General features: G+C 38.8%; 1 protein-coding gene and 2 non-coding genes across 5 annotated transcripts in view; 1 reads left to right on the top strand and 2 right to left on the bottom strand.

Annotated features, from left to right (window-relative positions):
* Positions 1-7351: 7351 nt before the first annotated feature.
* LOC117202938 (small nucleolar RNA SNORA26) lies at positions 7352-7471 on the bottom strand. Its single transcript, XR_004485477.1, has one exon. It is a non-coding gene; the product is annotated as a small nucleolar RNA SNORA26 (small nucleolar RNA).
* Positions 7472-9685: 2214 nt separating this feature from the next.
* Positions 9686-9767, bottom strand: TRNAS-GCU (transfer RNA serine (anticodon GCU)). The gene has a single exon. It is a non-coding gene; the product is annotated as a tRNA-Ser (tRNA).
* A 294-nt stretch (positions 9768-10061) lies between these two features.
* KNL1 (kinetochore scaffold 1) overlaps positions 10062-22892 on the top strand; it is a 63238-nt gene continuing 50407 nt past the window's right edge. The window contains exons 1-5 of one of the 3 annotated variants that reach the window (XR_007475478.1): positions 10062-10237; positions 15254-15307; positions 16383-16422; positions 18393-18458; positions 22599-22660. Coding sequence is in view for 2 of the 3 variants with exons in the window: in XM_049705817.1 (XP_049561774.1) it covers positions 15273-15307; positions 16383-16422; positions 18393-18458; positions 22599-22660 (203 nt within the window). In the remaining variant the exon portion in view is untranslated. The remainder of the gene's footprint in view (positions 10238-15253; positions 15308-16382; positions 16423-18392; positions 18459-22598; positions 22661-22892) is intronic. The other 2 variants (XM_049705817.1, XM_049705816.1) reach the window with 2 other exon arrangements.

Raw genomic sequence — 22892 nt, 5'->3', positions numbered from 1 at the left:
AGATGCTCAACATCAGGACAATACAAATCAAAACTATCAAAGATATCACCTCACACTCATTAGGATGGCACATACTGAACAGTAGTGTGGGTGGAGAAACACATTGAGTTTATATGCTTTTAGTGGTTCATACTGGTTGTTAACCACCTACTATATGCCAGACATTATTTAGTGCTGGGATACAGAAATGAATGACTAGGCTCTGCCCTGATAGAGCACATATGTTTAAGTGTGCAAAATACAAAGGGAACAGCGGACATATGGCATAATTCAGTCTGGAAGTGCCAGCACTGATTTCCCAGAGGAAGAGGCGTTTAACAATGAGTTAGAATTTGCCCAGTAGAGACATGAGAAGGATTCCAGGTAGAGGGGAAATGTAAGAGAAGGCAGGCGTATTCCAGAGCTAGAGAAGATGGAGGCGGCACCCAAGGAGAAATGTTTTGGGGACTTTTGGCCCTCTGGTCTCAGTGTATGATTCACTGTCACTGACTATGGAAGTCTTTGCATGGCTTGTATTTCAACAGGGCGCTCTGAACTACAAAGCATAGAAACAGCCTGGGTAAGACAAGATTCACATCGATCTGAGTATCTGACCAGCTTTGTGAAAACTCTCTCTCTTTAATCTCTTATGAGCCAACCAATTCCTCTTATCACTGAGACCCTCCTTAACTCAGGAGCTCTGGTTTCCTAGGACTGGCAAAAATCAGATGCCTGGTAAAACTCATTCATTCAGCAGACATTTGAGTACCAACTGTGTATTAATTTTATACCAGACTCTGTTTATATAATGGTGAATAAGATAGATATGGTCCCTGCTCTTATGGAGTACACAGTCTGCAGTGTACAACATGATGTGGGGAAGACCAGTAAACAGTTAACATACAGGGAGGTCAATGTTCTGTGTGATGGGAGGAGGAAGGGGGCAGAGGCTATCTCCATACCTAGTCTGTTGTCTTCCAGGGTTCTGAATGGGAACATTAACCTTTGCCCATTTTCTTTCCCTCTCTAGTCCTGTTTGTCTTATTCGCATTCTTTTAGTCAGCTTCAGAGGTTCTTGAAGTAAGGACACACGGATGGGCTTGATAGGGTCCCTGGATCTCTTGAAATTGTATGCAAAATTTTCTGTATGCATATTTTTTTCTGAGGAGTCTATGTATTTCAACAAATCCTTCAAATCTGCATTGTCTAATACTAGCCATGTGTGGTGATTTAAATTTAAATTAATTAAAATTAAATAAAATTTAATATGCAATTATTCACTTGCACTAGCCACATTTCCAGTGTCCAATTCACTTGGTCTATTGCACAGCATATGTGGAGAGCACTTCTATCATCACACGAAGTTCTATTGAGCAGCATTACTTCAGTCTCTATTGAAAACAAAAATCCCTGACTACCATGACTCCACTAGTCTGCAGACACTTAAGAAACAGGGGTTTTGTGTGCGTGTGTGTGTGTGTGTGTACGTGCACATGCATGTGTACTTCCACCTTCCACATGCTAGTCAAGTAATTGGTCTCTGTGTCAGTCAGTTACTGTGCTAGGTGCCAGAACAGTTGTACAGAATCTGTGAAAAAGTTATTGCCCTTAAGGAGCTCAGGTTGAATCCAGTTGATCTTTCCTCTAGTTAACAGTTGGCTGGACTTGAATGTGTTTTTTTCCCCTTGTAAAATGTTACCCTTTTTATTTATTTATTTTTAATTTATTTGTTTTTGGCTGCATTGGGTCTTCATTGCTGCGCACGGGCTTTCTCTAGCTGTGGTGAGCAGGGACTACTCTCATTGCGGTGCGCGGGCTTCTCATGGCAGTGGCTTCTCTTGTTGCAGAGCACAGGCTCTAGGCACGCGGGCTTCAGTAGTTGTAGCACATGGTCTCAGTAGTTGTGGCTTGTGGGCTCTAGGGCCCAGGGCCAGTAGTTGTGGTGCATGGGCTTAGTTGCTCCGTGGCATGTGGGATCTTCTCGGACCAGGGCTCGAACCCATGTCCCCTGCATTGGCAGGTGGATTCTTAACCACTGCACCATCAGCAAAGCCCATGGTACCCTTTTTAAAAATTTAATTTTTATTATAGCCCCCCTCTCCTTACCCCTACTCTGGAGGTAACTACTATTAATAATTAAATGGTCTTTTTATGGACTGTTTTCTCTTCATAGATACATAAATCTATCTGTATTTTAAAATAAAAATGGGATCATGCCTTACAAATTTTTCTGCAAGTTGCTTTTCTCTAGGACTTTTAAAAAATAATAGCTGCCTTGTGTTCCATTGTGTGACTACACCATACTTTAATCCATCCCCTATTGTTGAAATTTTAGGTATTTGCAGTTTTTCATTATTACAATCTATAGTGAACATCCTTATATCCTTTCACACTTGTACACGGTGCTTCTGTAGAGCAAATTTTTAGTATAATTGCGGAGTTGATAGCTTTAAATACTGATTGATAGGTAATACCATACTACCCTCCAAAAAGATTAAACCAATTTACATTCCCATCAGTAAGTAGTGTGAGAGGTAGAGGCAAAGGCAGCTGAATGTAGTGACTGAAACGGCTGGTTAGGCAACTGCATTTTCAAGTTTGGCTTTAGTTCCAGCTGTGTGTTGTAATCATGGGTTTCCCAGAAGGTCTGTATCTCTCAATGGATGACCTAGGTTTGCTTGGGTTAGTCTTGCTCCCAAAGGCTTAGTTTAGAGAAAATGGGCTCATTTCAAAGCCTCTTTAGGCTTTGGATCACTGGTCCTCAGGACTGAGGATTTTCTAGAACACAGAATTACTGAAAACATATTATTGAATTATTGAAAATGGAAGCAGAGCAGCTTAATGAATGTGACCAGGTTTGGGATGGATAAGTTTATTGGAGTCAGAGGTATCATCACCAAGGCACTCATTCTGCTTAGAACACTGCTTTGCACATGGCAAACAATATTGTTATGATTATGACTATTGCTTTCCTCCCCTCCAAACCCTCTGTGTACCCTCCTTTTCCTTTCATTTGAAGCTTGTCCATGTTTTCAAAACTGCAACATTTTTATCAGCCATTAACCACATCAAAACAGTTAAGAATTGCCTACTAAAGTTGACCAGTGATTCCACTTGTAACTATATACCTAGAGGAAACACTTGTATATGTACCCCAGAAGGCATGTATAAGAACATCCACAGCAGCATTCTTTTTTTTTTAATACATTTTATTAATTTATTTGTTTTTCGCTGCCTTGGGTCTTCGTTGCTGCGTGCGAGCTTTCTCTAGTTGCGGCGAGCGGGGGCTACTCTTTGTTGTGGTGCACGGGCTTCTCAGTGCGGTGGCTTCTCTTGTGGTGGAGCACGGGCTCTAGGCACGCAGGCTCAGTAGTTGTGGCGCACGGGCTTAGTTGCTCAGCGGCACGTGGGATCTTCCCGGGCCAAGGCTTGAGCCCGTGTGACCTGCATTGGCAGGCAGATTCTTAACCACTGCGCCACCAGGGAAGCCCCAGGTCAGCAGATGTTTTGTTGCTCTTCTTACCTGTATTTTTGTTGAAATTCTTTCCCCTTTCTTTCCTCCCCTTCCCTTCCTTCCTTCTTTCCTTCTTCATATTTTTCGCTTCCTCCCTCCCTCCCTCCCTTCCTTCCTTTGCCAGAAATTCTTTCTGTTAGCAAAGCAAAGAATGACTTGGTTGTGATATACTGTATGCAGTTTCACAGTCAGATATGATATTCTATGAATGGGACTTTAAAGGTCAGAAGTACCCTCCCCCCTTCACTATCACTTACTTTAGAAATAATATCCTTTGCAGTTCACTGCTGAGCAGCCTAGCACGTGAACAGGAGCACAAGCTCTGGGGCCAGGCTGCCTGTTCAAATCCTGGCCCTTCCACTTATCATAGCTTTGAGCAGGTTACCAATTTCTCTGTGGTTCACTTTCCTCAGGTTTAAAATGAGGGTTTTATATATATAAATGAGGTTTTATATATATATATATATATATATTTATATATATAGCAGCATTCTTATAATAGCAAAAAACTGGAGACAACTGAAGTATCTGTCCATAAGACAATAGATAGATAATTATATATTCAGATAATTGTATAATAAGCAGCAGTAAAAATGAATGAATTATATGGATAAAACAATGTTGAGTGAAAGAAGTCACAGATGAATGATTCCATTTATGTAAAATTCAAAAACAGACAAGACAAATATATATTCCTAAAATGTTATATATATGTATGTATGTATATGTATATATGTATATTTGGTAAAGAAAAGTAAAAGGATGAATAACACAAAATTCAGTGAAGTAGTTTTCTCTTTGGTGGGAGGATGCGAGCAGGGAGGGGCACACAGGAAGCTTCAAAGGTCCTAGTAATATTCCATTTCTTTAGCTGGGTTGTATATAAATTGTACTGGTTTTATGCTTTTAAACTATACATACACAATATATTACATGTATGTATTATATCATTGTATGTATAATAACTTTCAAGGTAAAAAAAATTTTTTTAATCGTTAAAAGATCTCTCTCTTTCTTTTTTTAACCTTTGGTTATCTCTGAAATAGTGATTCTCCTGGTCACCCACTGCACAACTCCCAAGGTCTATTTCACCTCCATGCAGCTGGTGGGTACCACTCCCAAGTGCCTCGGCCATGGGTCGCTTTCACCAGCGATGGAAAAAGAGCACCATATGTCTGGAATTTTGGAGACAGTAATGATAAGCAATATATAATAATTTGCAAAAGTGACTGACCACTTTAATATGCCTTAGCAGATTCAAATAATGCTTCTTTATCATAACAGAGCTGAGAGATCTAAAAGCAGTTTAGAGTTTTGTTATTCTAGATTTGGCATACTTTCAGACACAAAGAGAGCCCTGTGCATTGCATTTCCTAACACTTTATTAATGTGACATCTAGACACAAAATTCTTGAAAATACTTCATTAATTCAAGTAAACAATAAATGATACAATTTTTCTGGTCCTTTTTTCTTGTAAACTTTCCAACATTTTAAATGGAGTAAGAATAGCTTTATATTTCATCCTAAATGCTAAATTGTCCAGAATCAGAATTGAGGCAAAATTATAAGGATTAAGAATTTTACAAGCAAAGGAATGTTAAAGATTGCCAGAAAATCACCAGAAGCTAGAAAAGAGATGTGGAACAGATTCACTCTCACAGCCCTCAGATGGAACCAACCCTATTGACACCTTGATCTCAGACTTCCAGTCCTCAGAGCTATGAGATAATTTCTGTTGTTTAAGCCAAAAGAAAAATAAAATTAAGTCCTACATCATGGGCTAAAATAAAGGTTGCCTCTGTAACTTGCTGGGTTATACCAAAAAATGATTACTGACAGTCATTGAAAGGAGAGTTGATTTTAAGTGATCCTTGTAGTGAGTACATAGAAACTACTGTCAAGGAGCTATTTCAGTTTTCTGAAAGCAAAATTTTATTTTAGGTGTCAAGTTTCTATATTATTCAAGTATTTAAAAATCAGAATTTAAAATCTATATCTGTATTAGCTATCAACAGAAAGTTGATCATTGAGATGACTTGGAATTGTTACTGGTCTGTTGTTATCACTCAGTATGCTGTCATAGTTCAGAACAAATATAGCCTTCATTTGTCCGTCGTAACTTTCTAAGCATTAACTGAAGGCATCTGATCTAGAATTGATAAATGTAAATTAAAAGATTCAGGTAAAAATACTTAAGAGGGCTTCCCTGGTGGCGCAGTTGTTGAGAGTCCGCCTGCCGATGCAGGGGACACGGGTTCGTGCACCGGTCCGGGAAGATCCCACATGCCGCAGAGCGACTGGGCCCGGGAGCCATAGCCGCTGAGCCTGCGCATCCGGAGCCTGTGCTCCGCAACGGGAGAAGCCACAACAGTGGGAAGCCCGCATACCGCAAAAAAAAAAAAAAAAAAAAAAAAAAAAATACTTAAGAAAGTCAGAATCTTTGAGAAAGCCAGAGGGGAAAAAAGTGCTTAGAGTCAATGACCTTTTATTTAGCCCAAAGAGAAATATGAAAAACTTACTACTCCATAGTACCAAAATCAGAAAAGGAATTATTGCTTCTAACTCCATGGAATCATCAGTCATGTCCTCAGGTCCTTCATCCATTAATTTCACCTACTGAAGTTGGGCTTGACCCAGTTTTACTTCATTCTGGAGATTTCAAATGAATATTTGAAATTTGAAATCTGGGGCATTGCTCATCCTCACTGTGATGAGAAGGAAAGGTGTATGTAACTGGTTCTTGCTTGCTATCTATCCATAGCTATCTTTGCAGAAGATACAAAGCATAAGCAAGTGTTATTCCCCCTTTCCCCTAGTCTATTGGCATTTATTCACTTTGTCTTCCTGAAGAAGTTTACTATAAAACTAGATTTCAATTTTTGCTCTATCGATCTTCAATATGAAAATATTGTTTAGTTTTCAGCTTAGTAGGCATTCCCAGAAATTGTTATGGCAACATGGATGTTTTCATATGATAGCATGCAGCTGAGGGAATAATTTGAGGAAAAAAATAAGTTTTGAGTTGACGTTGCAGACTCAGAGAAGAATGCCTGGATTCATTCTTGAACTTCTCCAGGTCTTGTCACAACTGTCTTCCCAGAGATGATTCTCAGTGGGACCATACTTCCTAATGGTAAGGAACAGAATGAATTCACTTCTGATATTGCCTGCCTCTCAAAACCAATCTTTGTTAAGTCTTGCAGCCCTGGGTCTGAGTTTCTCTTGTAAGAGTTAAGAAACAAACTGGAGGCACACCAAAAAAAAAAAAAAAAAAAATCCTGGATTTCACTTCTTCCTTCAGAGATTTGTCCATGAGGGCTGCTGACACATAAGGATCTGCCCAGGCAGCAGACCATCACCAAGTAAACACTGGACAGTTCTTCCCAGAGCACCTCATTCTCCAGAGAGAATGGGTCTTCTTGAAGCTGGACTCAGAGAATGAAGATTCATTCCCTGGCACCGAAGTAACAGGAGAGCTGGAATATCTTGGTAATGCATCTGGCTGTGCAATGGTTCTTTTTCTCCTGGTCTTCCAGAGGTGAGAGGTCCTGCAATAGTTCAGGATAGGACTTGTGAAGAACCCTGGTGTTGATGGAGAATGATTTCCTTGAGCTGTGGTTTGTTGACAAATGTGGGGGAGTAATGGGGATATTTCAAAACGTATGAGCCATTCAGGCAGAACTATCTTGTCCAAGTCTTCAGTTGCAGCTTCTCCAGTAGATGGCGCCTCTAACACTTTACTGCCTTCCTTCATTACATTGATAAATTTTTCTCCATTACTACTAATCCAAGTCCCCACACCCCTGGCCTCAGGCTTTTAAATAAACTGGCATGTTGTTAATCCTTTTTTTTCCCCAGCTGTGACTCCAGACAGGATTCAAGAGGAGTTTTACAATCTTTTCTCTGGGTTTTAAAGGGACTTACTTTACCCTTCTGTGTTAGCCTGAATCCTTTTGATTCTCTCAGAAACAGGTAAAATAAGCACAGTTCTTATACATGAAGAGATCAAAGAAATGCAAAAACTGGGACTGTCATAGCAAGCCTTACTGTAAGCATGAGCTTTGTCCAGAGAAAGCAAGGCCTAGTTGAGAGGAAGGTTAAGATCAATGTCTTGAGGGCACTTCAGAAAAATCTCTCAGGGGCTCTTAACCTTTTTTGTGACATAGATCTTTGGTAGTCTGGTAAAGCCTATGGGTCCCTTCTCAGAATATTGTTTTTAAATGCATAAAATTAAGTTTGTTGTAATAGACAGTCAACCAGTTAAGTTGGAATACAGCTATCAAAATAGTTCAGAAATCTGTGATATAATACCACGTGAAGCAGAAACAGAAAGACAAATACCATATGATATCACTTACATGTGGAATCTAATGTAACATATATGTGGAATCTATGACACGAATGAACTTATCTACGAAACAGAAACAGACTCACAGACATAGAGAATAGAGTTGTGGTTGCTAAGGGGGAAGAGGGGTGGGGAGGGATGGATTGGGAGGTTGGGATTAGCAGATGCAAACTATTATATATAGAATGGATAAACAACAAGGTCCAACTGTATAGCACAGGGAACTATATTCAATATCTTCTGATAAACCATGATGAAAAAGAATATGAAAAAGAATGTATATATACATATAACTGAATCACTTTACAGCAGAAATTAACACAACATTGTAAATCAACTATACTTTAATAAAATAAATTTTAAAATTAAAAAAATCTGTGATCTAATAGTATAATGCATGTACTTTCTTATGAATGCATAAATTTACAAGATCTAATGGCAGGTCCAACAACTACCATTATCTTGAAGTAGTAGTAATGAGCATAAAGCAGTAACAGTAATGTGATATAACATTATCTGTTATTTCTATTGGTGACAAAAATCACGGGTAAGGTTAATATTACTGTAGTTTGCTGCTTATCTTTATTGAAGGAAGTGCTTTCAATTAGAGATGAATGAAAATAAAGCTGCAGTTTTTTCCCCAACGAAGTAACCAATTGAATTCTATCCATGGACCCCTTGGGAGTGTGTAGAATCCGGGTAGAAACACCTCCTAGCAGCAGAGTGGTGAATGGATTACAGAGCAAGGCTGAAGGCAGGTACTGGGGTGACCCTCAGTCCTCAGCCCAGGCAGGTATCAACATTCCCAAGGGATTTGAATTGACAAGGAGGAGCCACTGGAGCCTGAATTCCACCCTGAGGGCTAAGAACTTTGCTGAAGACACCTGCCTGGTGCCAGGTTCTGGGATACCGTACACTGCAGAGAGAATGTGTAAACCATCACCGCAAGGGATTGATGAGCACTTTTTACTAATTTCCAGCACCACATAGGATGATGTTAAGAGCCACCAGAGTTCGACAGACTTGGGTTACAATGCCTTTTCTGCAATTACAGAAGCTGTATAACCTTGGGCAAGCTTATCTTTCAGTGTCCTCATTTATAAAATGGAGTAATAAAAACGTTTATCGTGATCACAGGGTTATGGTTAATTAAAGTGCTGTAATTCATTGTGTTGCCTGTAGATAAATACTGGATAAATGAAGGTTGTTAAATGTGAGTTGAATGAATCTGCCCGATGACCTTTCAGGAGGGTAATCTATTCTTTTTTTACTCCCTGTTTTTCCCTCTTTGCTTAAATCCAAGAGAGGAATTAAGACCTCCTTGGGAAGGTAGACGTTCAGTCTCTGGCTTCTAGATACTACCAAGTTTCCACGTGTTGTCAACATCTTTTTAATGTCGAATACTTTTCTTGAACACCTGCAGCCTGCTGGGGGCTGGAAGAGAATCCTCAACACTGTCTCGCGGTAGCTTTTGAAGTGAAAACCCTGGGGTAAGAATCCACAGTAATTGAAGTTCCTCAATCAGGAGCTGGGTTAATTAATGTTGACCAGACCACAACTGGAACATATGGGAACAGTAATAATCGTGGAATTCCATGCACTGTTGTTTACTTCATTAAAAAGACATTAAATCCATTTTATAATTAAACTCCGAATCCCAACTTTTTCTTTATCTACGAGGTCACAATGCTCCCGAGCCCTTCTTTCAAAGATTCAAACAGGAGGTTAATTGTGCTAGAGTAAATTGACTAGTAAATCATACCTGGAACGAATATTCAACTGTTTTCATTCCGCAAGGAAATTTACGTTTATCTGTTCAAATCAGAGGCAAAAGCAATTCCTCGACGAGGATGGGATTCGAACCCACGCGTGCAGAGCACAATGGATTAGCAGTCCATCGCCTTAACCACTCGGCCACCTCGTCCCCGAAACCTCCTGTTTCCTGCTAGCTATAGGGAGTAAAACTAGGGGGATGTGACGCAATGTGATAGAAGCCGCCATTTTGTACGGAAGCAAAGCTCCTATCCTTTTGATAGCAAGAAATCAAAAGAAGATGGCCGCTCCCATACTGTGGGGGATCTGCAATGGGAATGGACAAAGGAAAATTCGGTAGAAAATGAGATAACCTTGAAAGAAATAAAATCGGCATACAGGTTGCAAAGGAAGTTTGATTAAAGGAGTCTTAGGAAGGCGCTGGAGCCTAAGGGGCGGGGCCGACGCGTTGAGCGGTTTTGCGCATGCGCTCCAACAGGGCGGTTAGATTTGAATGCTTCACTGAGCCTGTCTGGGTGTTGTGAGGTGACGTCGAGGGGTGGCGGTGAGGTGCCTCTCTGAGAAGCGTGCGGACGCCAAACAAGTCCGAGGAGAATTTCTCAAGCAGTTGGGCCGCGGCGGGTAACTTTCGGCCTGGGCTTCGCGCGGAGGGATTTAGGTTTTGTCTGAGCGGTCTGAAGGCCCCGCGGTGGGAGGTGGGGGACACTCCTACAGCCAAACTGCCTCGGAACTCGCTGGGCTCAGGTACTGACGCTTCTCCGCGGGTGCGGGTCTCTTTTTTTCCTCACCTCGGCCTGCACATGTGCCGCCTCCCTCCTCCCTAGCAGTCTCCGTCCACTCCTGGGCCCCACGGCGAGGGGGACCCGGCCCGCGGCGCCCCGCCCCGCCATCTTCTGTCAGGGTTCCGGTACTCTTCCTCGCACCCCAGTTTCTTTTCCTTGGGGAACTCGCGGCTGTTCGCACTTCTTACTCAATCTTTTCTTAGCTATAAATGAAGTGACAGCAATAAGTGATTTTAAACTCTCGGCTTATGGTTTATTTACAATGTCTGATCGAGTGCTAGCAGCACTGAGCAGATTTTGGGTTTCCGGCGGATGTAATAACATAGACAAATAAAGCCAATATTAGTACACCACAAATAAGTTTTTAAAGAGTCTTCCTCTGTCCATTATTAGGCCAGAGTTAAGGAGTCTTTTCTTGCTGTTTATCTCAATACTGGAGTTTAAGAAAAAGTTCTAAAAAAATACATTGCCGATTGGAATTTTGAAGATAGGTTTATAGAGAGATGACAGAAAAGACCAAAGCAGAACTTACTCTAGGTATTAAGATTGAAGTTTTCGGTTGAATTGAATAAGTCGAATTCCTCAGATTTGTATTGGGTTCTTTGTTGTCTTGTGCCAGGGCTGGGAGCGGATGATTGAGTCCCTCATCTAGAGTTTACAGTCCAGAACGGGAAAGAATATACACAGATAACTATAAAACAGGACAATGTAAAGGATTGTAGGACATTCTGAAGGAATATGGGAGCACAGAAAAGCTTATCTGATGCTTTTTGGCAATGGAGACTAAAGGAGGCTTCTTGGAGAAAGTGGTATTTGAGGTGGAACTTGAAGGGAAGAATGATTTATAGAGAGGAGTTAATGTAAGATTTTGCTAATTAAAGTTTGGGTTCAAAGCAGTATAATTCTTTTTGACTATGTGAATGGCTAGGAATGTTTACAAGATTGACAAATAGATGTAAACTGAGTAAAAATATTTGGAGTGGTAGTATTAATGATGTGTTTGATGCTAAGTAAGAGATGGTAGAAGACACTCTAGATATTGTTAGTAGGACAGTGCTGTCCAATAAAACTTTCATTGTTAATGGTAATGTTTTATTTCTGCACTAACACGGTACTCATTAGTCCCATGTGATGAACACCTGCAATGTGTCTATTGTAACAAGAACTATATTGTAAATTTTATTTCATTTTAATTAATTTAAATTTTAATTAATTTAAATTTAAATGATATAGACTCTAGACCTGTTCTGTATTGGACAGCACAGATCTAGAATCTATATCATTGGACACTATGAAATATATTAATTCTAGATAGTGGTGAAGTAAATGAAGGAGTGGACAAATAGCTAGATAGTAGATTTTCAGGTTTTGCAGGCTCCATGGTCTACATGATCTCTGTCACATTTCTTCTTTCTATGCTTTTTTTTTTGTTCTCTGTAACTGATTTAAAATGTAAAAAACTACTGTTAAAGGCCCATGTGGCCCAGCAGCTGTAGTTTGTGGACCTCTGGATTATTTAGACTAGTACTTCCCAAATTTTCTTGGCTCATTATGCCCCTAGGACAAAAGAAATATCTAACAGTTCTATCAATATTTATTAAGTGCTTAGGTCCAAACAGTTTTAGAAGTTGTTGTTAAGTGATTCTACCTGCTTAGTAGCCATTTGAAAAAAATAATATACATAAATTGAAGTAAAAGATAATATTTTAATTTTATTCATCAATACTTACAATTATTTACTAATTGGATATGTGTGCCTGTTGAATATTGCACACCTTTTAGATTTTGGAATCAGATTGGATACTGCCACCCTCATTTCCAGTACCACATTGATCAAAAGTACTTGCTTTATATCACAGGAACTGCCAAAAATCCAGCTTTGCAATAATATGTTATCAAAACTAATGTAATGTGAATGGGTACTATTTTGAGCTAGCAGTGATGTATAGATGTTGAGAATTGTTGTTTCTCTCAAAAGTTCAAAATATCCCAGAACACCTTTGTGAGTAAGCTGTAGCACCCCTACCTGTGTGCCAAGTGCACAGTTCTGGAACCAATCAGTAATCAATTAATGTGACAGTGATCAAAAGTTCAACCATAATAGCATTTTACACGTGAAGCTTAATGTGAGAACCTGGAGTCTCCTGTTTCTGTTGGAGGTGGAACTTACAGGTATGTACTGAATAGAATATTTTTAAAAGAGGACATCAATAAGCTTTGAATCTTATTACTTAATCAAGTGTCAGCTGGTCTGCAGGCTAAACAAGAATGATGCACGATGACTGTTTCAAACAATGAAGATGTTTAGGTGATCCTGATTTGATAGTATTTACTTTTTTTTTTTTTTGCGGTACGCGGGCCTCTCACTGTTGTGGCCTCTCCCGTTGCGGAGCACAGGCTCCGGACGCGCAGGCTCAGCGGCCATGGCTTACGGGCCTAGCCGCTCCGCGGCATGTGGGATCTTCCCGGACCGGGGCACGAACCTGCATCCCCTGCATCGGCAGGCAGACTCTCAACCACTGCGCCACCAGGGAAGCCCGTATTTACTATTTTTAATCTGTGAATTTTTAATATATCACTGAATTTGAAAATATTTCCAAAAGAAGAAAAAAATGCAAGACATAGATCATGAAGCCCCCAAAATAATATTTTTAATTTAAAAATTTAAGCTATTACATACTGTCCTCTTTCCCAAAAGCACCCACCTTCACTACTTTAAGTTAGTTATTTTGTATCGAAAGAAAGCTCTCTTGGGACTTCCCTGGTGGCACAGTGGTTAAGAATCCACCTGCCAATGCAGTGGACAAGGGTTTGAGCCCTGGTCCGGGAAGATCACATATGCTGCGGAGCAACTAAGCCCGTGTGCCACAACTAATGAGCCTGCGCTCTAGAGCCCTCGAGCCACAACTACTGAGCCCGAGTACCACAACTACTAAAGCCTGTGCACCCTAGAGCCTGCATGCTGCAACTGCTGAAGCCCGCACACCTAGAGCCCGTGCTCCGCAACAAGAGAAGCCGCCGCAATGAGAAGTCCACACACTGCAACAAAGAGTAGCTCCCGTTCGCCACAACTAGAGAAAGCCCATGAGCAGCAGTGAAGACCCAAAGCAACCAAAAAAAAAAACTCTCTTACCCGCAACCACCTCCACCTGCATCCGGAGCCTGTGCTCCGCAACGGGAGAGGCCACAGCAGTGAGAAGCCTGTGTACCGCAAAAAAATAAATAAATTAAATAAAAAATAAAAATATTATTTTAAGTAGATATAGGTGTTATCTGTGAACAGGAGGTAAGTGAAACCAGAAGAATGGATAAACAGACTGAGAAAGTGATGGAGGACAAAAGGAGAGGGTTAGAGATCAAATCCTAGAAGATACCCATCACCTTATATCTATATTAACAGCTAATTAAATAAATCAGTACTGAAAAGTAAGCAGACTTTTACTTCAGGTTCAAGTTCATTATGAAGTATTCTTTAATTTGACTTGTTATATATGATGAAAGCATGTAAAATAAGGTATCTTTTAAGTACCTGTTTTTTTGTTGTTTTGGTTTTTTACTTATTGCTAAAAGTGTAAGAACATTGATTCTGACAGTTTGTGTATGTGGTATTTTATTTTTTTCTAAGTAAGTATTTTAGTCTTTTTATCTATCTATCCATCTATTATTTATTTTTGGCTGCCTTGGGTCTTTGTTGCGGTGCGCCGGCTTCACATTGCAGTAGATTCTCTTGTTGCGGAGCACGGGCTCTAGGCGCGTGGGCTCCAGTAGTTGTGGCACGTGGGCTCAGTAGTTGTGGCTCGCGGGCTCTAGAGTGCAGGCTCAGTAGTTGTGGCGCACACTTAGTTGCTCTGTGGCATGTGGGATCTTCCCGGACCAGGACTCAAACCCATGTCTCCTGCCTTGGCAGGTGGATTCTTAACCACTGTGTCACCAGGGAAGTCCATATGTATGTGGTATTAATTTAGTATTTAGTAGAAATGCTCATATTGTTGAGTCAGAATCTCTAGCTATTCTGTTTTTTGAAATCTGCAATGGAATTTTTTCTTACCCAGGGATAAAGTTCTAAGGTTAAAATGCATAAAGTGAAAATATAGGTATGGATAGGTAGGAGATAAGACCAGTTAAAGAAACTTCAGGTTATGCTTCTTATTGCACACTCTTTCCAAGACAGATACTCATTGAGTGAGATTGTAAACATAATCAACTACGCTGTTTAAAATGTTTTTTCCCCCAATTATTTATTTATTTATTTATTTTGGCTGCCCCGGGTCTTTGTTGCAGCATGCAGACTTAGTTGCAGAAGGATAAGGGATCTAGTTCCCCAACCAGAGATCAAACCTGGGCCCCCTGCATTGGGAGTGCAGAGTCTTACCCACTGGACCACCAGGGAAGCCCCTAAAATGTTATTTTTATGCCTTAAATTTTTTTTTGCTCGAGTACTTAAAGTTAAATTTTCATAAGATAAATATGCATTTATGCAAATCCACTTTATGCAAATATCAGTATTTTGATAGCTGATTGACTATATTTTGAGATTGAATTATTATATAATCCATAAACTCATATAAACTAGGACAAATTTTTATTTGAACCGTTAAAGTCCATATCATTCCAATCAGTCACTGATTTCCTCTTGAATATGAGAATTTTCTAGGATTGGTCATTATTAGAGAATAGTTTAAAATCCTCAAAATTTCTCATGTTTAATAGCCCCATAGTGAAGTTTTTACTTTTTTTGGCTCTCCCACAGAAAGTAATCCTGAAATTACAACTCTGCTCTGCTCTTAATCTCTTCACAGATTACAACTTCTCTTCCTTTTTTCTCACCTTTTCTCATATTGTGTATTTGTTACAGAAACAGTTTTTCTTCGAAAATGGATGGGATGTCTTCAGAGGCTAATGAAGAAAAGTAAGTTTGGGAAATGCAGCTAAAAATGTTCAACTCTTTATCAGGGAAAGATACTTTTCGAATTAGTAAGACATGTTTATAACTTCTGAAATGTTTTCCCAGTCTGTTCCAGGGAAAAGAAGTAAATGTTACAAAGTCACAGCACTCCCTGCCATATCTTTATATAAACTCATCTAGAGTCAAAACTGAGAGGGACTTTAGAGACCACTTCCTATCTCTTCAATTTAAGGTTGAGAAAATTGAGGCCTGAAGAAATGAAATGATTTGTCTAAAGTTGGCATCACAAACTAGTGGCAGTTTGCAGCCTACAGGCATATATATATATGACAAAGAAAAAATTGTCTAAACTATAAACAATGTTTTTTAATTTTTGAATTAATTGCCAAAATTTCAAGATTTCATACAATAATTAGATTTTCAGCTTTTCCTGAAAAGTCAAGTGGTGCAACACTGGGCTCATATTCTTGCTTGGCAACAACTAACCTGAGCAGAGTACATAATAGCTGTGATGATCAAACCAGGCAGGAAGGAAACCAGACTAAGTTGTCTGTTTGGCTACCATAGCCAGTTGAATATTCAAAACCTGCTCTAAAAATCACACTGTAGTAAAACCAGAACTAGAGTCTCTTGATTTATGGTCCATTTGTCTCTTTTTTTTTTTTTGGCTGCACTGCAGCTTGCAGGATCTTAGTTCCCTGACCAGGGATTGAACCACGGCTATAGCAGTGAAAGCACTGAGTCCTAACCACTGGACCGCCAGAGAATTCCCTTTCTTTCTTTTTTTTTTTTCTTTTGGTCCATTTATCTTATAATTATGCTTATATAAATCAATATGGTAAATTATGTTTTACTGATTGTTTTTCAAGAGATAGTCTTATGGTATACCATATGTATTTTAAAACACTGACTTTCTAAATACTGAATTTAAGTCTTGTAATATAAATTTTATTAAGTGAAAGTGACGCCAAGTGTTAAGTGATGACCAATTTAAAAGCACGTAAGGGATGTTGTAATGATGGGTTTTAGAAATTCAGTTTTTTACCGCTATGTATGTAAATTTTTTTTCCTCTTTCAGTGACAATGTAGAGAGACCTGTTAGAAGACGACATTCCTCAGTAAGAAACACCTATTTGAGCTAATAATTGTTACCTTTTATTGAATAATGACTACATACCACAGTAATTTTGAATGACATCACCATCCCAACCCCCCTGGCTTCTATTGCTCTCTGGATAAAGACTCAAATATTTAACCTGGGCTTCCCTGGTGGCACAGTGGTTGAGAGTCCACCTGCCGATGCAGGGGCACAGGTTCGTGCCCTGGTCTGGGAAGATCCCACATGCCGCGGAGCGGCTGGGCCCGTGAGCCATGGCCGCTGAGCCTGCGCGTCCGGAGCCTGTGCTCCGCAACAGGAGAGGCCACAACAGTGAGAGGCCCGCATACCACAAAAAAAAAAAAAAAAAAATTTAACCTGATTACACAATTCTGTAAATATACTAAAATTCCTATTTTATGGGTTTCATGGTAATTTAATACATTCTATGCTGTGTAAATTATACTTTAATAAAGCTGTTTAAAAAATATATTTAAATGTGTACAAAGCTGTAGCAAGACACACAATAATCCAACTCAAACCAATTTAAGCACAAAATTTATTGGGTTATGAAATTGAAAAAATCCAAAGATAGGGATGATGTTAGGCACAATTTAACCAATCAGGTGTTCCAACAGTAGCACCAGAGGTTGTAGGGTACTTTCACTGTAAGCATCTTTGCCACAAACACTTTTGCCACATAACTAATTGGCAGCAGTGCAATTTAGCTGTAAAGGTTAAATAACTAATTGATAGTTTGATTTCATTTCTTCATTGATGCAGTACTCTCATTTTTATATTACATAAATCTGAGATATGCCAAGGTCTCCAAGGCAGAGTTGAGCCCATTTCTCCCACAGAATTTTGGAACATCTCTCAACAGACATATGGCATTATGCCAAGAACAAACAACGGTGTGGAAGCGTTTTATAATGCAATACAAAGCTCAGTTACAAATATGTATCCTAGTATTTGGAAACTGATAATTTGTCTTAATGAAGAAAGAAATTTTAATGAAAATGAAAAAGCGCAATGCCAAATGAAGGGAACGAATCAATAAACTAAAAAATGTATAAAATACTATGAGCAAAAGACAGAAGGCAAGTGCTTAGGTACAACCCACAAAATAAAATCAGTTATTTGCTCAGTATTGCCATGAATCTACACACATTTTAAATGTATTCAAGTATTTCATATCTTGCAATAAAGTCTTTAACTTTCTTATTCATTTTTCATGTTTCATTATGTCCTCTTTAATGTCCCTCTTTTATCTTTTATAGCAGAAATACCTTATGGCCAGTTAGTTATGCAGCAAAAATGTTTGCAGCAAAGTTGTCTGTGGCAAATATGCTTATGGTGAAAGTACTGGACATGATCACCAGTACTAGGATTTCATTTTTTATACTCTGATCCCTTTCTCTGGGTAATCTCCATTATCAGAACGGGCTCTCCCTCTGTGATTACTACAGTACATCTAGCTCTCCCAACTTCCAGGTTCAAGTCCTACATGAAAAATAGTGTCTATTTCCTCAGGATAAAACACAAAGGAAACAGAATACTCAGGATTGAATCATGTTGGCTTGATTGTCTTGACCATATCTTGATATGGGTCAAGTCCTCATTACCAAACCAGTCACTATTGACAAAAGAATACCATGTGCAGATTGTTCTCAGCCAGGGCTACCTGTTGAACCGTAGAGTTGGAGTAGAGCTTTACTGAGACCACATGGGATGAGAGTAGGCAAAATAATTGGGGAATGTGGGCAAGGAGAAGGGAATAGATGCCGAATATTTAAAGCAGCCACAAAGTATACCACTGAGCAATATGAGTTTGAGGAGTTTTAGAGGTTTTTACAGGAATTTTAGCATCTCTACCTTTCTGCTCATGGTATAACTTGAAATGAAGTGATTATTAATAGACATTGCAGATTTTCTTGAATAATTCTGTTCTAGATTTTGAAATGCAGATTTTCTTGAATAATTCTGTTCTAGATTTTGAAACCCCCAAGGAGTCCTCTTCAGGACCTCAGAGGTGGGAATGGGAATGAAACTGTTCAGGTAAGTCTCTGGTACAAATGCTTTATAGATGACTATTTTCAGTGTTTTTTTTTTTTTTTTTCTTTTGCGGCACGTGGGCCTCTCACTGTTGTGGCCTCTCCCATTGCGGAGCACAGGCTCCGGATGCGCAGGCTCAGCAGCCATGGCTCACGGGCCCAGCCGCTCCGCAGCATGTGGGATCTTCCCAGACCGGGGCACGAACCCATGTCCCCTGCATTGGTAGGCAGGCTCTCAACCACTGCACCACCACGGAAGCCCTCAGTGATATATATATATATATTTTTTTGTCAGTGATATTTTTAATAGTTAGAAACTTTATTAGCTATATGAAGGGAGAATGTCATAAATGATTCTCAACTGCATGTGTACAAGTAAGCATCCCATGGCCTTAAGGTTAAAATCCAAACACTTGAGCAAGCTGGCACTCTTGATTTTTAACCCCTATTTGCTTTTCCAGACTTCTTTCTTGCCACTCTCATACGTGTATCTCACCATTCAGAACTGTTTACCATTCCCCAAACAGACATGAACTGTCAAGCCTGTAGGTATTTACATGTGATGTTACCTCTGTCTAGATGGCTAGTCCCTCATTCTTCATTTATCTGCCAATATTTTATTAAAAATTTTTTTTTCAAACACACTGAAAAGTAGAAAGAATTTTAGGGTGAATGTTCATATAGTCATTACCTAGATTCTATAATTAATATTTTATCATACTTGGTTTATCATATATTTGTAGTCCTCTATTTTTAAAATTTATTAATTAATTTTGGCTGCGTTGGGTCTTCGTTGCTGCACACGGGCTTTCTCTAGTTGCGGCGAGCGGGGGCTACTCCTCGTTGCAGTGTGCAGACTTCTCATTGCGGTGGCTTCTTTTGTTGTGGAGCATGGGCTCTAGGCACATGGGCTTCAGTAGTTGTGGCTCATGGGCTTAGTTGTTCCATGGCATGTGGAATCTTTCTGGACCAGGGCTCGAACCTGTGTCCTCTGCGTTGGCAGGCGGATTCTTAACCACTGTGCCACCAGGGAAGCCCTGTAGTCCTGTTTCTCTGGTAATTCCTATTTGTTTTCAAGACTCAGTTTTGGTATCATTTCTCTCAGAAAATCATCCCTTAACATCTTCTATTGTAATTGTTTACTAATGTCCATTCTAAATTGAGAACTCTCTGAGGTCAGGACTTCGTTATGTGTTTTTTAATATATTATGCCTGGTATATAGTTCACTTTCAGTACATTTTGTTGATGGATGAAATGCATATAGTTTTGGAGACCATATAATTCTGAGTGCTTACACTACTTCTGCCTCTCTTATCTTTCTATTTCTCAAATACATCAAGCCTTTCCCTGCCTCAGGGCCTTTGCACATGCTCTGCCTAGAATGTTTTCCCTCTGCCCAACTGTTCATCTGACTACTAACTAATCCTTCAGGTCTCAACTTAAATGTACTTCCTCAAAGAAATCTTCCATGATTATCAGGCTAAATTATTTTTTTATATACAGTTTTTATTCACACCACTCATTACACTTTGAATTTTATATTTTTGTGGATTTTTTGTTTTAATCTGTTTCACCATTAATCCGCATTAGAGTAAGGACTGTATTGTTTCCTTTACCAATCTTTTTCCATCACTCAGCACGGGATTTGGTATGTGTGGTTTTTTTTAATTTAATGAATGTTTGAATGAGTAAATGACAGATTCATAGACTCATAGAGCTTTAAAAACAACAGGACCTCAATACTAATCTTGAATCTAGTTCCTTCATTATATAGATGAGAAATATGAGGTCCAGAGAGGTTAAATGTTTTGTCTAAGCCCACACAGTTAGTGGCAAACTTCAAATTGGAGCTCTAATCTCCTAATTTCTAACTCAGTGCTCTTTCCAATATACCACACAAATTTCAGGGGTTTTTAGTAAGAAATATAGTAGTATTTACTATGTCCATAATATTGTCATTATTAAGCTCAAAGCTGCCTGTAGTGTCTGCCAAAGATCTTAACAGAGTGGATGATTCTTTGTTATAACAAAACTTGTCCTCAGTTATCCAGAATTAGCACAGTTAAAATTCTCTATGTATTTCATTTGTTTTTGTCTTTTGCTTTTTGTGTTTGGTATCTACGTGAGTAAAAATGTTTGCCGTTGTTAAGGAAGATGAGGGAAAATAAAAGTAGTATATTATAATGAAAAGATGCTCAGCATCACTAATCATTAGGGAAATGCAAATCAAAACCACAGTAAGATATCAACTCATACCCATTAGGATGACTACTATTAAAAACAGAAAATAGAAAGTGTTGGCTAGGATGTGGAGTAATTGGAACCCTTGTGCACTGTTGGTGGGAATGTAAATGGTGCAGCTGCTGTAAAAAACAGTGGTTCCTCCAAAAATTAAAATAGAATTACCATATGATCCAGCAATTCCACTTCTGGGTGTATACCCAAAAGAATTGAAAGCAGGGTCTTGAAGATATGTATACCACTGTTCATAGCAGTGATATTCACAGTAGCCAAAAGGTGGAAGCAACCCAGAGTCCTTTGATAGGTGAATGGATAAAACAAAATGTGGTGTCTATGGAATATTATTCAGCCTTAAAAAAAGAAGGAAGATGCAAGAGGGAGGAGATATGGGGATATATATGTATGTATAGCTGATTCACTTTGTTGTAAAGCAGAAACTAACACTCCATTGTAAAGCAATTATACTCCAATAAAGATGTTAAAAAAAAAAAGAAGGAAATTCTGATATATACTACAACATGGATGAACCTTGAGGACATTATGTTAAGTGAAATAAACCAGTCACAAAAAGACAAATACTTTATAAATTACACTCATGAAGTACCTACAATAGTCATATTCATAGAGACAGAACGTAAAATTGTGGTTGTGGGGAGGTTGGCGGGGAAAAGGAGGAGTTGTTTAATGGATATACAATTTCAGTTTTGCAAGATGAAAAGATTTCTGGAGATTGGTTGCACGACCATATAGAGGTACTTAACACTACTGAAGTGTACACTTAAAAACAGTTAAGGACTTCCCTGGTGGTGCAGTGGTTGGGAATCCGCCTGCCAATGCAGGGGACGCCAGTTCGAGCGCTGGTCCAGGAAGATCTCACATGCCGCAGAGCAGCTAAGGCCGTGAGCCACAACTACTGAAGCCCGCACGTCTAGAGCCCATGTTCCACAACAAGAGAAGCCACCGCAATGAGAAGCCCATGCACCGCAATGAAATAAATAAATTAATTTTAAAAAACAGTTAAGATGCTTCAGTATGTTATGCTAAGTAAAATAGTCACAGAAGGAAAAATACTACATGATTCCACTTATATGAGGTGTCTAAAATAGTCAAACTCATGGAAGCAGAAAAGAGAACAGTGGTTGCCAGGGACAGAGAGGAGGGGGAAATGGGGAGTTGCTAATCAACGGTATAAAGTTTCAGTTATGCAAAATGAATGAATTCTAGAGATCCGCTGTACAACATTGCTGCTATAGTTAACAGTATTGTATCGTACACTTAAAAATCTGTTAAGAGGGTAGATTAAGTGTTCTTACCACAATAAAATTAAAAAAAATTTTTTTTAATTTTATTTTTTTGTACAGCAGGTTCTTACTAGTTATCCATTTTATACATATTAATGTATATATGTCAATCCTAATCTCCCAATTCATCACACCACCACCCCCCAAAATTAAAATTCTTAAAAGTGGTTAAGATGGTAAATTTTATGTGAATTGTATTTTACCACAATTAAAAAAATTTTTAATCTTGAAAATAGTATAGTAAGGTTACCATAATAGGCAACATATCACTTGTTTTGTTCCCAGTCTTTCTTCTACTTAATTGCAAAATAACCATTCATTTAAAGGAGAGAGAAAAGGTACGGGATAGTAATCACCTTCCTTAAATATGTTGTTTTTGTCACTGTGCTTATTTTCACATTGAAAATCATATTCATGTTAAGCGCTTCTATATTGGAATTTTTTGGAGAATCAGATTAATTATGAAAATTAATGATATCACATTAATTCAGAATAAGAACTGGTCTCTGTCTATCATAATCTTGGAGACCTAATTCACAGTGGTTTCATTAAAAATCATACCATATAAAAAAAAATCATACCATATATTCTCTGTCCTTAGGAATCCAATGCTTTGAGAAATAAGAAAAACTCTCGTCGAGTCAGCTTTGCAGATACTATAAAGTAAGTTGAAAAGAAAAATAATTAAAATGTTACAGGTAATACTTTTTGTGTGTCACACCAAATGTGTTGGTACTAACTGATTCGGATAATTTGTGTTTCAATTAGGGAAGCTTTAGAAAATTGTTATTTAAAAGGCTGTTATGCTTAAAAGAGAAACATTGAAAGCATCCCCTTTACAGTCCAGAACAAAACAACTATGTCTTACAGCTGCTATTTAACATTGTATTGGAGG

The sequence above is a fragment of the Orcinus orca genome, chromosome 2 (assembly GCF_937001465.1).
Source record: "Orcinus orca chromosome 2, mOrcOrc1.1, whole genome shotgun sequence".
NCBI classification, from domain to species: Eukaryota; Metazoa; Chordata; class Mammalia; order Artiodactyla; family Delphinidae; genus Orcinus; species Orcinus orca.
The sequence above is the reverse complement of the archived record's forward strand: the minus strand, read 5'-3'. Positions and strand labels throughout refer to the sequence as shown.